The sequence below is a fragment of the Bombus bifarius genome, unplaced genomic scaffold (assembly GCF_011952205.1).
Source record: "Bombus bifarius isolate JDL3187 unplaced genomic scaffold, Bbif_JDL3187 scf7180000008047, whole genome shotgun sequence".
Lineage (NCBI taxonomy): Eukaryota > Metazoa > Arthropoda > Insecta > Hymenoptera > Apidae > Bombus > Bombus bifarius.
Genome location: NW_022884413.1, coordinates 1,970,713 through 1,983,886, shown reverse-complemented (window position 1 = coordinate 1,983,886; position 13,174 = coordinate 1,970,713). Strand labels below are relative to the sequence as shown.

The 13,174-nt window shown below is 38.6% G+C and overlaps 1 protein-coding gene across 6 annotated transcripts in view; it reads left to right on the top strand.

Moving 5' to 3' along the window:
* The first annotated feature begins 377 nt into the window (after positions 1 to 377).
* The window catches only part of LOC117207906 (receptor-type tyrosine-protein phosphatase kappa), a 107,601-nt gene continuing 94,804 nt past the window's right edge, over positions 378 to 13,174 (top strand). The window contains exons 1-2 of one of the 6 annotated variants that reach the window (XM_033448619.1): positions 378 to 530; positions 890 to 1,273. Coding sequence is in view for 1 of the 6 variants with exons in the window: in XM_033448613.1 (XP_033304504.1) it covers positions 2,539 to 2,667 (129 nt within the window). In the remaining 5 variants the exon portion in view is untranslated. Of the gene's footprint in view, positions 663 to 889; positions 1,274 to 2,047; positions 2,668 to 13,174 lie in introns of those variants that run through there. The other 5 variants (XM_033448617.1, XM_033448614.1, XM_033448615.1 and 2 more) reach the window with 5 other exon arrangements.

The following is a 13,174-nucleotide window of genomic DNA, read 5'->3' as shown; positions in this document are numbered from 1 at the left end:
ACGTCGTAAAACCTGTAGAAGAAACGTTCCGACTCTGGAAACTATGGATCGTCGTCTTCGAAAGCTAGTCTGACTGTCGAGAAATTTTACAGCGTCGAGAGTAGCGCCGGTATCGGATCCGGTCTGTATCTCCGAACTCGCGAAGAGCCGCGATCAGGACCACGCCCTCGGCAAAGAAGCGACGCCGACGCCGACGTCGTGGTCCCCACCTCACCGCCGCTTTACTCCCCGCACCCGGCGCGGCGTGTACTCGCCCCCGAGCGGCATTCCTCTCTCTCTCTGCTTTCCCTCCCACCCCAAACGCTCCGGCGCCTCCACCCCCTCACGGGCAGCCTGATGGCCCCAGGATCCTCGTCAGAGCGACTCCACTCATCGCCGACGGTGACTCGTCGCGTGTCGCCCAGTCTCTCACCGACCTCGCGCCCGTCAACGTCGTCGTCGTCGTCGTCGTCTTCGTGCCGCCGCCGTCGCCGTCGTCGTCGTCGTCGTCGCTCGCCGTCGCCGTCGTCGTCGTCGCCGTCGTCGTGCTGGTGGTGTTGTGCTCTTTACTACGGTGTTAGACGTGTGCCCGTCAATTCGCTCGTGGTTCCCATTCACGCCGATCATCGTTTGCTAATCGTGTTTGCCTTTTTTCGTTCTCGCTGTCAACGCACACCCTTTGTGTATATATGTATACGTATATTGCCTCACTTACTCTGTCTCGATTTATTCTGAACATATAGAAGAGTATATATATACACACATACATGTACATATATATATGTACATATATATTCGAAAGCTAATTTGACTGTCGAGAAATTTTGCAGAGTTGAGATATATATATATATATACATATAGATATATTATCTATCTACAATATTATAAATAATATTTTATATATGTATAGATATACATATATGTGCAACTGATTGGCGTAGACAAGTTAACGGAAATTAAACAAGAATCGAACGAGATTTATCATGGATCGCTGAGAAAACCGGCACACAGGCGTGAAGTTGGCGGAAGCTGACCGGTGACACACAAAGTGGACTCGGTTTGTTATTCCGTCCCGTGGCTGGTCCGCTATCGTGCCCGTTTATCCGACAAAGATCTCTGTTTATCTCGATTCCGATCGATTCCCCGTCACAGGATATCGAGAGGTGTCAACTGTCCATTGTTGCCGTGTGTATACACGCCTATAAACGCGCGCGTCCAGTTTTCGGAGAAACGTGCGGGAAAGCTGCTTTTGCCGGTCGAAGTGTTCGTTCTATTGGCGAGTCTGTTTCTCAAGGTATGTAACTGTGAAATTTCTAATTTTGTTGCGAGCCTGTTTTGTGTAAGGGTTTCATGATGTTTGCGTCGTAATAGTTTGGGCGTTTATATCGTTTTAATCGTGAGGGAAAGTTTGACATGTCTGTATGTGTATAAGGTTCGCGAGCAGTATGGCGCTGCGCATGGATCACCGGTATTTCGATCCGCGTAGATATATATGTATTACCGCGAAAGTGTCGGATTTATGTGACACTTTATATACACGTGGAGCAATATACTCGCGTACTGTAAAAACGAATACAAATTGCTCCTTGTACTTTGAGAACTTCAAGTTTTATCGTTTTCATTATTGTCCGTGCGATTCGATTATTCGATACCTGATTCGATATGTCGATCGATATTTCTATATACTCTGACAGTATCCCTGCGCGCGCCACCGCGAAAGTAACAAGTCTGAAACTAACGTGTATCGGCGTAGCGTTTCGAACTGTGTATTACATTAATTTTCCTTTCAAAATTGGTTTCGTCTGTGATTACTTTATTTCTTATGTGACCATTAACTCATCGAGGGCCAACGTTGCATTAACGCGGTATTTTATTTGTAATTTTTCATAATCAAATTACACCAACGAATTCTGTTTTTATAATATCGTATCTATGAAAGTTTAATATCCTTTTTGTCGCTATTTTTTCAATTTTACGGTTTTTACGGTGTAAAGAAATTAGGGCATTTGTAACGCTATCTGATAAACTATAATCTTGGTCCTTAATAGAGTTAGGATTATTAATGGACTAACCTATAATTTTCAACACTATCGATATTTCGATATACATCGATTCCTAACCTGTTTTATCATTACTTATTCGTCTTCGTTATTACCACCGTTTGATAAATCGTTATTATCACTGTTATCAGCAGCGCTGTATAACATTGTCAAAGTAAACTATTCTCGCGTGCACTGACGCGAAAATAGCCCGGAGATGTTTGAAACTTTTGATTTATGTCGTTATTGAAATAAGACGCGATCACGGCCGAGATTTTGGATACGCAAATACATAATCGATCGTAAATTCTTGGGTGATACGGTTAAAATGGCCAGTGAAGTTACGAGTGTGTACAGATTATCCGTTTTGGATACTGAACGTGTTCGAACGTAGTACGACACAGAGATCGCGGCGGGCGGGTTCAAAAATAAAAATTGATCATTGTGATCGGTTGAACGTCGTTTATTTTTGCATCAATCTTATTTGCCAATACTTTTATTGCGATCTCGATTGTCCATTATGAAACCGGATATATACGAATATAACATGAAACACACGACTAGTATCAGTCTATGTATGCGGACGCGGATGTTGTGTAAACTTGGGCATATATACCGGGTGATCTTCTGGAAGGGGATAAATATCGAGGTATGAGTTTTTTTTAATAACAATCCGATAACGATGAATAATTTTAACTTCTATTTTATATTACCATATATTCCACTTGATATTTTTATATCTTATTCAGTTTGCGTAACTTTTGTATTTAGGTATCGCAATGTGGAAATATTTATTCTTCCCGTCTGCTTTTTAATTATAGCGTTAATCAAGTATACTATAAAATTAGTTACATATTTAATATAGATATTATTTAATTAACATGTAATATAGATATTATGTAAGGTGAAGGAGATCGTAAGTTTTAAGAGACATGTAAATGAGAGGTGCAAAAATTATTCGTTTTTAAATTACAAAAGGATCCAATTTAATAGTTATATCGTCAGATTACTGTTACAGCAAATCTTTAAAACGTTTCTTTTAGTATGTCTCCTGAAACGTGAATTAAACATTTTTCAAGTTCGTTCAAGATTTTCGACATAAATTATTCATTTTATAAATATGGAAAATGAAAGATTTCAAATATAAAAAATAGTTTATATTAATCGAGCTTTCTATTCAATGGAGAAGTAGTACAAGTGCATTTTTGTTAGAAATCAGATCTAGCACAGGGAATAATATATAAGATCCCTATTAAGATATAATTGATATATTTACATATATATTCATAATATATCGATAACAATTATTAATATATATGTATTGTCCCTTTTATATATATGTACACGATATAGGCACGGAAAATAATATGCCTTGTCGATACTTTTCTACCGTTCTCGTTGCATCTGTACGCATAGTCGCAGACATCTACGGAACATCGATATTTTGTATCCGAGGATTGAAACAGCTGTCCAATTAGTGATGTAACATTTCATGCGAAAAATACATCATTACGATTGTACATATGTATATCTTCGATGACTACTCGCGTTCAATCCTCATCATTTTCCGTCCCGGATTATTCTTAGAGAAATTTCGACGCTGAAGCGACTATAATCCTCGCTTCAATCGTCATTTGGTGCTCTTTCGCGTTAAATAGGACGCAAACGTGTCGATATAAGTACTCACTTATCTGTGCTCTCTCGTTTCTTTAAATACGAACATGTGGTATTATACTTTTATTCTCGTAATTTCAAGTTTGCAATTTTATAGCTGTGATTATGATAATACAAGCAAATTGTCTGCACGAGGATTAAATCAGGAATCTTGTAGGGATCGACATATGGCAATTTTGTTGTTATTTCTATACTCAGAGGTAGGATCACGATAGTTATTATTTTATCGAATGGATAAATCTATCACTCCGTTGTGAGCCAAAAAAACCTTTATTGCACGCGTTTGCAAAAACTAGGGATAAAAACAGAAAAGGATCTTAAGCCTATCGATTGTAACTAGGATTATCTTTTAGTTACTATTTCTTATAACTAACGCATCTGCATATGGATGGCGAGCTCACGTTGTCATTTTCAACAAATTTATTATTTTTTTTTGTATGTTTTACTTTCTACACATTTTTTTTCAAATATTCTGTATCGTTGTTTTACACATAGAATACCTACCGCGCGAAATTTCGCTAAACTTTGATCATTTCTCTGATAATCTAGGTCAATTATCGCGCTCTTTACGAGATCAGATGTTCTAATTACATAAGAAAGTGTTTCAATATGATTGGAAAATCATGTGAATTTGAAATATGAATTATTGAAATGAATTATTACTGCTCGTATCTAGTTTCTAGTTTTTAATAATTATTTTAACCAAGTCCATGGTATAAAACTAATTAAAAACAAGTATAAAATCAGGCGTATTTATAGACAATCATTCGATATTGGAATAGTAATGAAATATTGTAATGTTTTCAATTATTTTAACATCTGTCGTCTTTCTAACACAATTCGTCCGAATAGAATCCCAACTTCGAAATAATAATTTAATCGCTATTTAAACGAGCGAGTCGGAGGATCTTCGTTAATTATTTCACGAGCAGGGAAAGATTGACGCGAGCATACGGTTGGCTGTGCGCTTTCATTCACGAATTCTCACCCATATCCATTATTCGTGACTTCCGGCCAAGATCTCTCAGGAATAAAACGACGAAATTCGAATAATGGACGATTTGCGCTACTGGCAATTATACCTGTGGGTTTCACGGTTAACCTATATGGCTATTAAGTCGCGAAACATACGCGTCTGAGCGGCAGTTTCAACCTAACACGCGAAAATATCCATTTTAAAGACATTGCTGCAACAAGCTATCTCTATAATTCGTTGGAAGAAGCCTCGTTATCAACTGCGTGGTTCAGGTGTTAAAAAGTATCGAAAGGACATCAAAAAATGAATTTACCTTGAGAATTGTGGATCTTAATTGGCGAAATAAAAGTAAAGGAACACTAAGATTACCCTTAGAATTCATATTAAAATAGTTTTAGATGTATCTAATAAAGGATTTCCAGGATCTTCGTCGATATACATTTGCACGCGTCTCGGCGCTCTCTTTCCATATTACAGCGGAACAGTTGCATTTGTCTGTTTCTCGAGATGCTGTGCACAGACATGCTTCCATACACTGATATTCACATACGTGCGTCACTACTACGCGGCTAATCTAGTCTAGCGCACAAAATTATACATATCTCGATAATTTATGCAGGGTGGTTGGTAACTGGTGGTACAAGCGGAAAGGGGGTGATTCTACGCGAAAAAAGAAGTCGAACATATACAATAAAAATTTTTCGTTCGAGGCTTTGTTTTCGAGAAAATCGACTTTGAATTTTCGCTCGGTACGCGTCCACTTTATCGCGTCTCGTTATAACGGATCGTCTCGATGGAAAAATAAAAAAAAAAATTTTTTATTCTATATTTTCGACTTCTTTTTTCGCGTAGAATTACCCCCTTTCTTCTTGTACCACCAGTTATCAACCACCCTGTATAATAATTTGGTCGGTATAAAATTTATTGGGTTGGCAACTAAACTGCCAATCCAATATCTAGTTCAATACGAAAGATCAATGTCTTTGTGATTTTCATTTTGCCTCGTGTTATTCGTATTTTTACATATTCTATGCTTCACGCGATATATATCATTGATAGAATCTCGATTCAACTAGCCTAATCCAGCTCTTAACGCTCCGATTTTTAATTGTGAATATCGACCGGCAACTCCAACTTGTTCTCATCATACTTGGACCTGCAAGCTTTTAAGTGTCAGATTTTAAACGCTACAATTACGTGTAAATAATAATATTAAATTCATTCGGAACAATCTTCATCCATCTCGGAAGTAATATAACTTTGATCGCAATATTTATATTAATTGTAATCGAGTAACGTGTGGAATTTTTTAAAACATTCATTGAGATGCAAACCGGGTTTGCGTTCACAGGTCTCGCGGTAGAAAACTGTTTGTTTTTTCACCGCGTTACTTCCTTTTGGCGGTATTTGAGAGACACAGCTGGAACGTTAAGGGCTAGACAATTTTACAACTAATAAATTCGCAGTAACGATCGAGAGTTGAAAGAAGAGAAAATGTTAAAAATCCTCTTACACACGTGCTCGTAACGCGAGAGCCTTTGAAATTTCTCGAAACACCACCACCAATTGGTGGGATTCGTTTACAAATCGCTTGTAAATCACTAGTGGTAGAAAGTAACGTAAAAGTGGTAATTTAACGTGGCTTCGGATTTCATAAGAGCGAATCGATTTTGTTTCGAAAGTACTTGGAACAGCCCAACTATCGTTTCGCCCCGGTGGAAGTCGTTGATAATTTATAGATATGTTTACCGGCCGGAAATTTACTGTCATAAATTTACCAGTTTATTTACTCGTATCTGCCTTCGGTATTCAACTGGCAAAGCCTGGATGCGAGACGAATACGCGAATAGAAATATTAGAGGGAAACACGTGCACGCAGATGGGGTGTACAGCTCGTGTTGCTCGTGCCGTTCCATTTTCAACAACTTTTATTTCGCGAAACGTAAAACGATCGTCGATAAATTCTTCCATCAATTAGATAATGAAATAAAACGATATTTTTATTGATCGCTTATACAGCGTATACAACGAAGAATCTTACAAGTGGAAACGTATTCCGTCTTTCTATCGGCGAGGAATTTTGCAGACGAAGCTCTCCACGCTTCTTCAAATATAATTGAATTATAGATATGTTCCATTTTATTCGTCCTTTTGTTTCCAAAGAACAAAATATCGAAATAACATTTGTGAATATTAACTAATTCTATTTTAAAGCTGATTCTCGTCTTTCACGATCGAGGGACGAGGGAAGGCGTGGCTCGCGCAAATAACTCGCAAGTTGTAGATAAATAAACAAGTAAAAGTAGGAGAAATATTCGCGGGCACATCGTGCGCAATCATCGTCGAAAGATCTTGTTACCAGGAGCGAAAGCGTAGCCTCCGCGTGGAAGACCCGACAATGACACTGATCCCTTGACACTATTTCTCGAGGAGGCCGTTAAGTCAGTCAGCGCAGATAATACGAGCACGGAACAACGTAAAAGCAAAACGCTCGTTGCGGAACGTTGCTCGAGATAATCGTTCGATTTATGAAAAAAAAAAAAAAAAATGAAGAAAAAGAGACATAAAACCAAAGAAACAAAAACGAGAAGACGGAGCAGTAAAAGCGGGCGTAAGAAAAAAAAGGGAGGAGAAAAATGGGGTGAGAGATGAGAGGGAAGAAGGAGAATGGGACAGAACGAAAGAATGTCAAAGTGCCGTCGAGATTTTCACGGGAAGGTCGTAAATACGAGTCAACGACCGACGATAAATTCGTTCCGTGGCGTTCTTAATTTTTGCCAGTCGGATTAATTCCTTTGAACGGACACAGGATCCAAGAGATTGTGCCACGTAATTACAAAAAATAACGTAATTACTTGGTCCCATCGGCAAGAAGATGCAACAAATTCGTCAAGCTTTTCCTCATTTTTCTCATATTTCACAAATTTTCGATAATTAAGTCACCTTCTTTCGACCGTTTTCGGCTTGCCTTTGTGATATTAGGTTGTCCTAAAAGTTTCTTTCGTTTTATGAGCAAACAATAGACGCACAACGTTTTTTTATTTTATGTTATTTTGTCGAATTACGTACGATTCATTTTGTTATGTCGAGATAAACACCGCGACATTTCACAGACTTGGTTTCACGTTTGTACGAAGGTGCACTGTTGTAAAAGACACGTTTGCGAAAGAAAGACACTTTTCCGTGTCCCCACTTAACCCCAACCTAACCCCAACCTAATACAATGACACACACGTACGATGTAACGCAGGGCTGTGGACAAAATGGGTCGTTAATGAAAGTAAATGATACGTAAGTATCACCGATCCATCGTTATTTACAAATTCTTCGCAAGAACTGCTTGTTCGAATGATTCTCCATTCGAGTCTATCTTTCAGTATCGTTGTGAGAGGACGTTTTATTTCAAGAATTGCGAAAGGGACGACATATGCAGATCGTACGCGCAAGAACAAGTGGAAAATCTCGAATAAATCCTTTTCTCCGTCACTCGTTGCAGCGTTAACAAAATTTCGAAATCTTTTTTACAGCGCACGCCATACGTCCATATAAAGTTGCTACTTATAGCATTTAATTATTTTTTTAGTTTATATAACATTTTTACGAAGAGAATCAATTAATCTGCCAAACGAAATATAAATTGCGTTTCTCGATCGATCGTCGCTTTAACGAAAAGCAAAGGATTCTAATCGTGGAAAAACGATGATTTGCATGTCTCGAGGAATTCGAGAGACTCAGCGTGGAAAATTATTGCGAAACTCTCCATGATTCGAGGAGATGCGCGTGATTCTTCGAGATGAAAAAGGGTAGACGGTATTACTGTAAATTGACATTTTCCAAATGGATACAGTGGAAGATCGCAACGACGCCGTGACGTTGAAATTTCTGCTACTCACGAAGGTTGCCTTCCTATTTATGTTAGGGCCGAGATAGGAATTGGATTTTCGATAAGAACTGCGGTTCTTTCCTGTTTTCCAGATTCGCAAGTTCTCTCTCTTTCTCTCTCTCTCTGCTTCTTTCTATGGAAAGTTTTAAAGGACTCCATTAAGTTTCCCGATCGTACGTAGTTTCTTTCGAGCTAAAAAGATTTTAATCAGTGCCTAGTTACGACGTAACCGTGGATTTATTCTCTTTCATTTTAATTGCGTAGGCTCGAAGGAGAAGTTATTCCCTCGTTCTGTCTGTTCTTCCCTATTATATTTTGTAATTTGTTTTTTTTTTTTTTAATTTGAATATTAGCAAGAAAGAAATGGTCACAACTATCTTCCATCGTTTAAAATTGTTCAATGACCTTTCATTGTTTCAGATCGTGTCTATTGTGCGATAGAAGCCTACAAGCTGCAATTTATCAATTGTACTAATAAAATAACCGAACGATCTGTTCGCTGATAATAGATGTAGACAGTTTTTATTTTATTTCGATATCACGTAGAGTCCAACTCGCCGCTTAATTCTACAGGAAGTAGTATGACACGAAACAATTATTCCGTTTGTTCATTTTTCCTTCTGATATTTAATACAAATATAATTTTCACACGCATATAACGAACTAGCTGAAATCCATCGCCTTGTTTGTTCGTTCACCGATTTGTGAACCCAACCATTTACCAATTAAGTTTCTCGATAATTCCACCTTATGACATTTCTTGCTTTCTCCACATCCTTCGCTCGTAATCCACGTTTCACTAGAAACTTTTTAGGAAAGATTCTTCCGCGTCTCAACACGAGAAACGATATTTCAAGTCTCGTGCACCATCGAGCTCGCTTTTTCTCGCTGCTATCCATCCCTAGCGAGCAAGAAACGCGACCTGTCGCAACTGCGTGACTTAGCCTGACCACGGCCGCACCATCTATCCATCTTTCCACCTCGAAGAAGAAGAACCTCTAAGAAAAGCGTGGAATTATCGAACGCGGGTCGCAGATACGATCTCGCCGACATCATTAACCGTCTGTTTCCGCTCGAACGTGTATCCTCGTGCAGTTGGTTGGTCGTACGGTCCTCGTGTAAATCCTCCTTATTCGACGACGATGTGCATTAAGGAGCGAGCTCGCCGGTAAAGCACCGTAATTCTGCGGCTTAAACGTTTACGCGGTTATTATTCCGCGATAAATTCTCCACTAGGCACGTGCATTTCGCGGTGACTCGAGACGATTCATTTTATTAACCCGATGACGTTGAACTACGTATTTCGTACAGACGAACGGTTTATTCGCCGCAATGAGGATCATTTACACAGAGGTGGTTTCGCCATTTCACTTACTATATCTTTATTGGACATAAGAGAATAATTAAGCATACATCTCGAGTAGTTTCATCGATCGTAGGATTTAAATTATTGCAAATATTCAAATTACTTGCCTCGTGAATAAAATCATACTTTTCCTTTACGGCCTTCGAACAATATTTCTCTGTTAACGACCCTTTACTTTCGCAATTTTTTCCAATCGACGGATGAAACTGCATTTCATATACACGAACCGACGTAACGTACACAAGCTTCCGATCATTCACGATCATTTTATCTCGCATCTTCTCCCTGGACGGCGTTAAAAAAGACACACATCCGCGCTTTCTCGCACAGCGTTGAAATTTCGTTATCAAGGTGAGAAGAACGTCTCTTCAACGAGCATGGAACCCAAATATATTCGCAGCTTTCTTGTTCACGCGAAAGTTGACAAGACTGTCAAAGTCTCGCGACTCGGACGAGCAAAATAAAAAAAAGAAAAAGAAAAGAAAGCGAGAGAAACAAGACGCTGACGGACGTCTTGTCGTAGAGGTTCGCCTTTACGTAACCGAACCAATTAATTACCGTAATTAATCCAAACGAGGCTTTATTCGCACGATTCGCGATAAGAATACGCGAGAAAAGATCGAAGTCGATCGCGATAGAGAATTTCGATAGCGCGAAGTGGAATTTAGAGGTCGACGCTGGTCAATAACCGACCTTCGTTGGCGTCGATGCCTGTAAACGCAACTTACAAAACATTTAAAAATAACCCGCGCGCACAGCGCGCGCAGCTCTCGAACAGGAAACCTTGAGATCCTTAACTCGCCTCGAACGTCGGTTTTTCGACCGGATGGACGCGTATTGTTCGCTCTTGCGACATTTCGTTTCGAGAATTTTTATATTTAGAAACATTCTGCTCTGCGAGCGAATTTTCGATCTTCGATTTTTCTTCGAGTTATCGTTTGCTCGAGTTTCAAATTTTTAGAACTCTAGTCGCTGATAGTCTCCGATATTTTCTTCCTTATAGCGGTCCGACATTTTTCCATTTTTCTAGCTATCGACTTTTCCCTATGTGCTGTGATAGATATAAACTTGTTCTTTCAAAATATATCTCTACTTTGACATATTCATCTTAAATATTGATTTTCGTGGTATTTAAAGGATTTATAGTCCATTTATCGGCAAATATTTCAGCCACGCGTAATCCATGAAGAATATTTTCTCGAAAAAGTACTCTCACAAGCGGCGATTTTGATATTAAATAATATACAGGGTGATTGGTAACTGGTGGTACAAGCGGAAAAGGGGGTGATCCTACGCGAAAAAAGAAGTCGAAAATATAGAATAAAAATTTTTCCACCGAGACAACGATCTACAGTGAGATCCGTTATAACGAGACGCGATAAAGTGGACGCGTACCGAGCGAAAATTCAAAGTCGATTTTCTCGAAAACAAAGTCTCGAAAGAAAAATTTTTATTCTATATTTCCGACTTCTTTTTTCGCGTAGAATCACGCCCTTTCCGCTTGTACCACCAGTTACCAACTACCCTGTATATATATATTTTCTATATAAACATATGTATGATAAATAAAAACAAAAATTGTCGAATTTGTTATCCGAATCGGAATACCTCGCAATATTGGGAATTTCGAGCCGTGATTAATTCCGAAAATATTATCGTAACAATTTCCTTATGTTTTCCTTATTGACTTTGACTTTGAATGGATACGGTTAAAACAATTCTAAAATAGTGAAACAAAGTACACGGAGTTACTTTAAATAATCGATACAACAGAGAGAAAACGAGAGGCAACAGTTTTGGAGTAACTGGAAACTCTTTAAGAGATGCACGATTAAGAACCATAGGAATTAAAGTCGATGCTCGAATCGTTGAAACATTATGCAAAGTATATTGGAACGATTTTTACGATGGAAAGCACTCGAGCTCCGCGTGTACCGCGCTTCCGATCGATTGCGGCGAACGAAGACAGAGATAAGGGATAATAGAAGCAACGTAAGTTTGTGAAAAGGAATTTCACCGTGAAACGCTTAAAATAAATTCCCATCGGATGGAGATGGTCCCTCAATTTTTAAATGCCATAGAGAAATCGTGCTGTAAAGGTGATTTCGTGTCAGAATTTCAAATCTTTTGCTTATATTCGCTTATTTACTTGTGATCAGAAATATAGAACTTTTGTGATTTTGTTTGTCGTTTGGAAATTTTTAAAGTTATACGATCGTAATCTTATTTCTAAATATATCTTCTTAAATACAGAATTGTTTAAGACATTCTATATAAATAAATATATCACAGTCAACGATTAGCCCATTAAAATTTTCATTCTAAAATTTCCCTCGCGGAAGTCAATTTATTTCTATTCGAGGAAACTTTGTTTCGATATAATTTCAAACTTTCCGAAGTTTGCCTGATTAACATGGTGATGAAATCGGTGCTGTGATCCGGAAGAGAGGAATGTCGAAGTGATATTTCAAAGTTAATTTTCCGCACGTAGACATTAGAGACAAATAGTATATTCAGAAGCGAGGATTCATCCTCTCGATGGAGGCTCGTAACGCGAGTTATCTGCAAGTGAAATAAATGCCGCGTGTCAGATCCATTTGGTCTGATCATATACGACTTCTTGTCCGTTACTACTTAACCGTCGCAGACAAGAACTTCGTTACCAGACTTCCGGCTCTATCCACCGTGTATCTTAGAGAAAACGTTGTTACGATCTAACGAGATACGAGTGAATGGATTTCACACTGATATAAATAATTAATATCGAGGTTTTTAAAATCTTTCTTTTTTTATTATTTAATTTGTACTTTACAATTCGCCCAGCTGGACATTTGGTAAATTTTTCTAACTTAATTGCTAAATAACACGTGGTTGGCTACCCCCGGCGAGATACCATCTTCGAATTTGACTATTTTATTTTTTTAGCGAGGTCAGAGGGGTGTTTTCTTTTTAGTCTTCTTTCTATCAGAGTTTTGCTCGCTTCGGCAGCCCGCTGGTTTGGACGTGTTGCCCTTCTTTCCTTGTATTTTTCTGTGTACCTGCCGATTTCTTTTTTAACCGCTGGTATTTTTAAGTCTTTGCGTATATACTCGTTTCTGACATACCATGGGGCGTTGACTATTATTCCCAGTATCTTCGATCGTAGCGACTCTAGTTTATTTATGTGGCTCATTGCTGCTGTCCCCCGTAGCGCTATTCCGTACGTACAAATTGGTTTTATTATCGTTTTGTAGATTTTTAGTTTATTTCCTACGCTG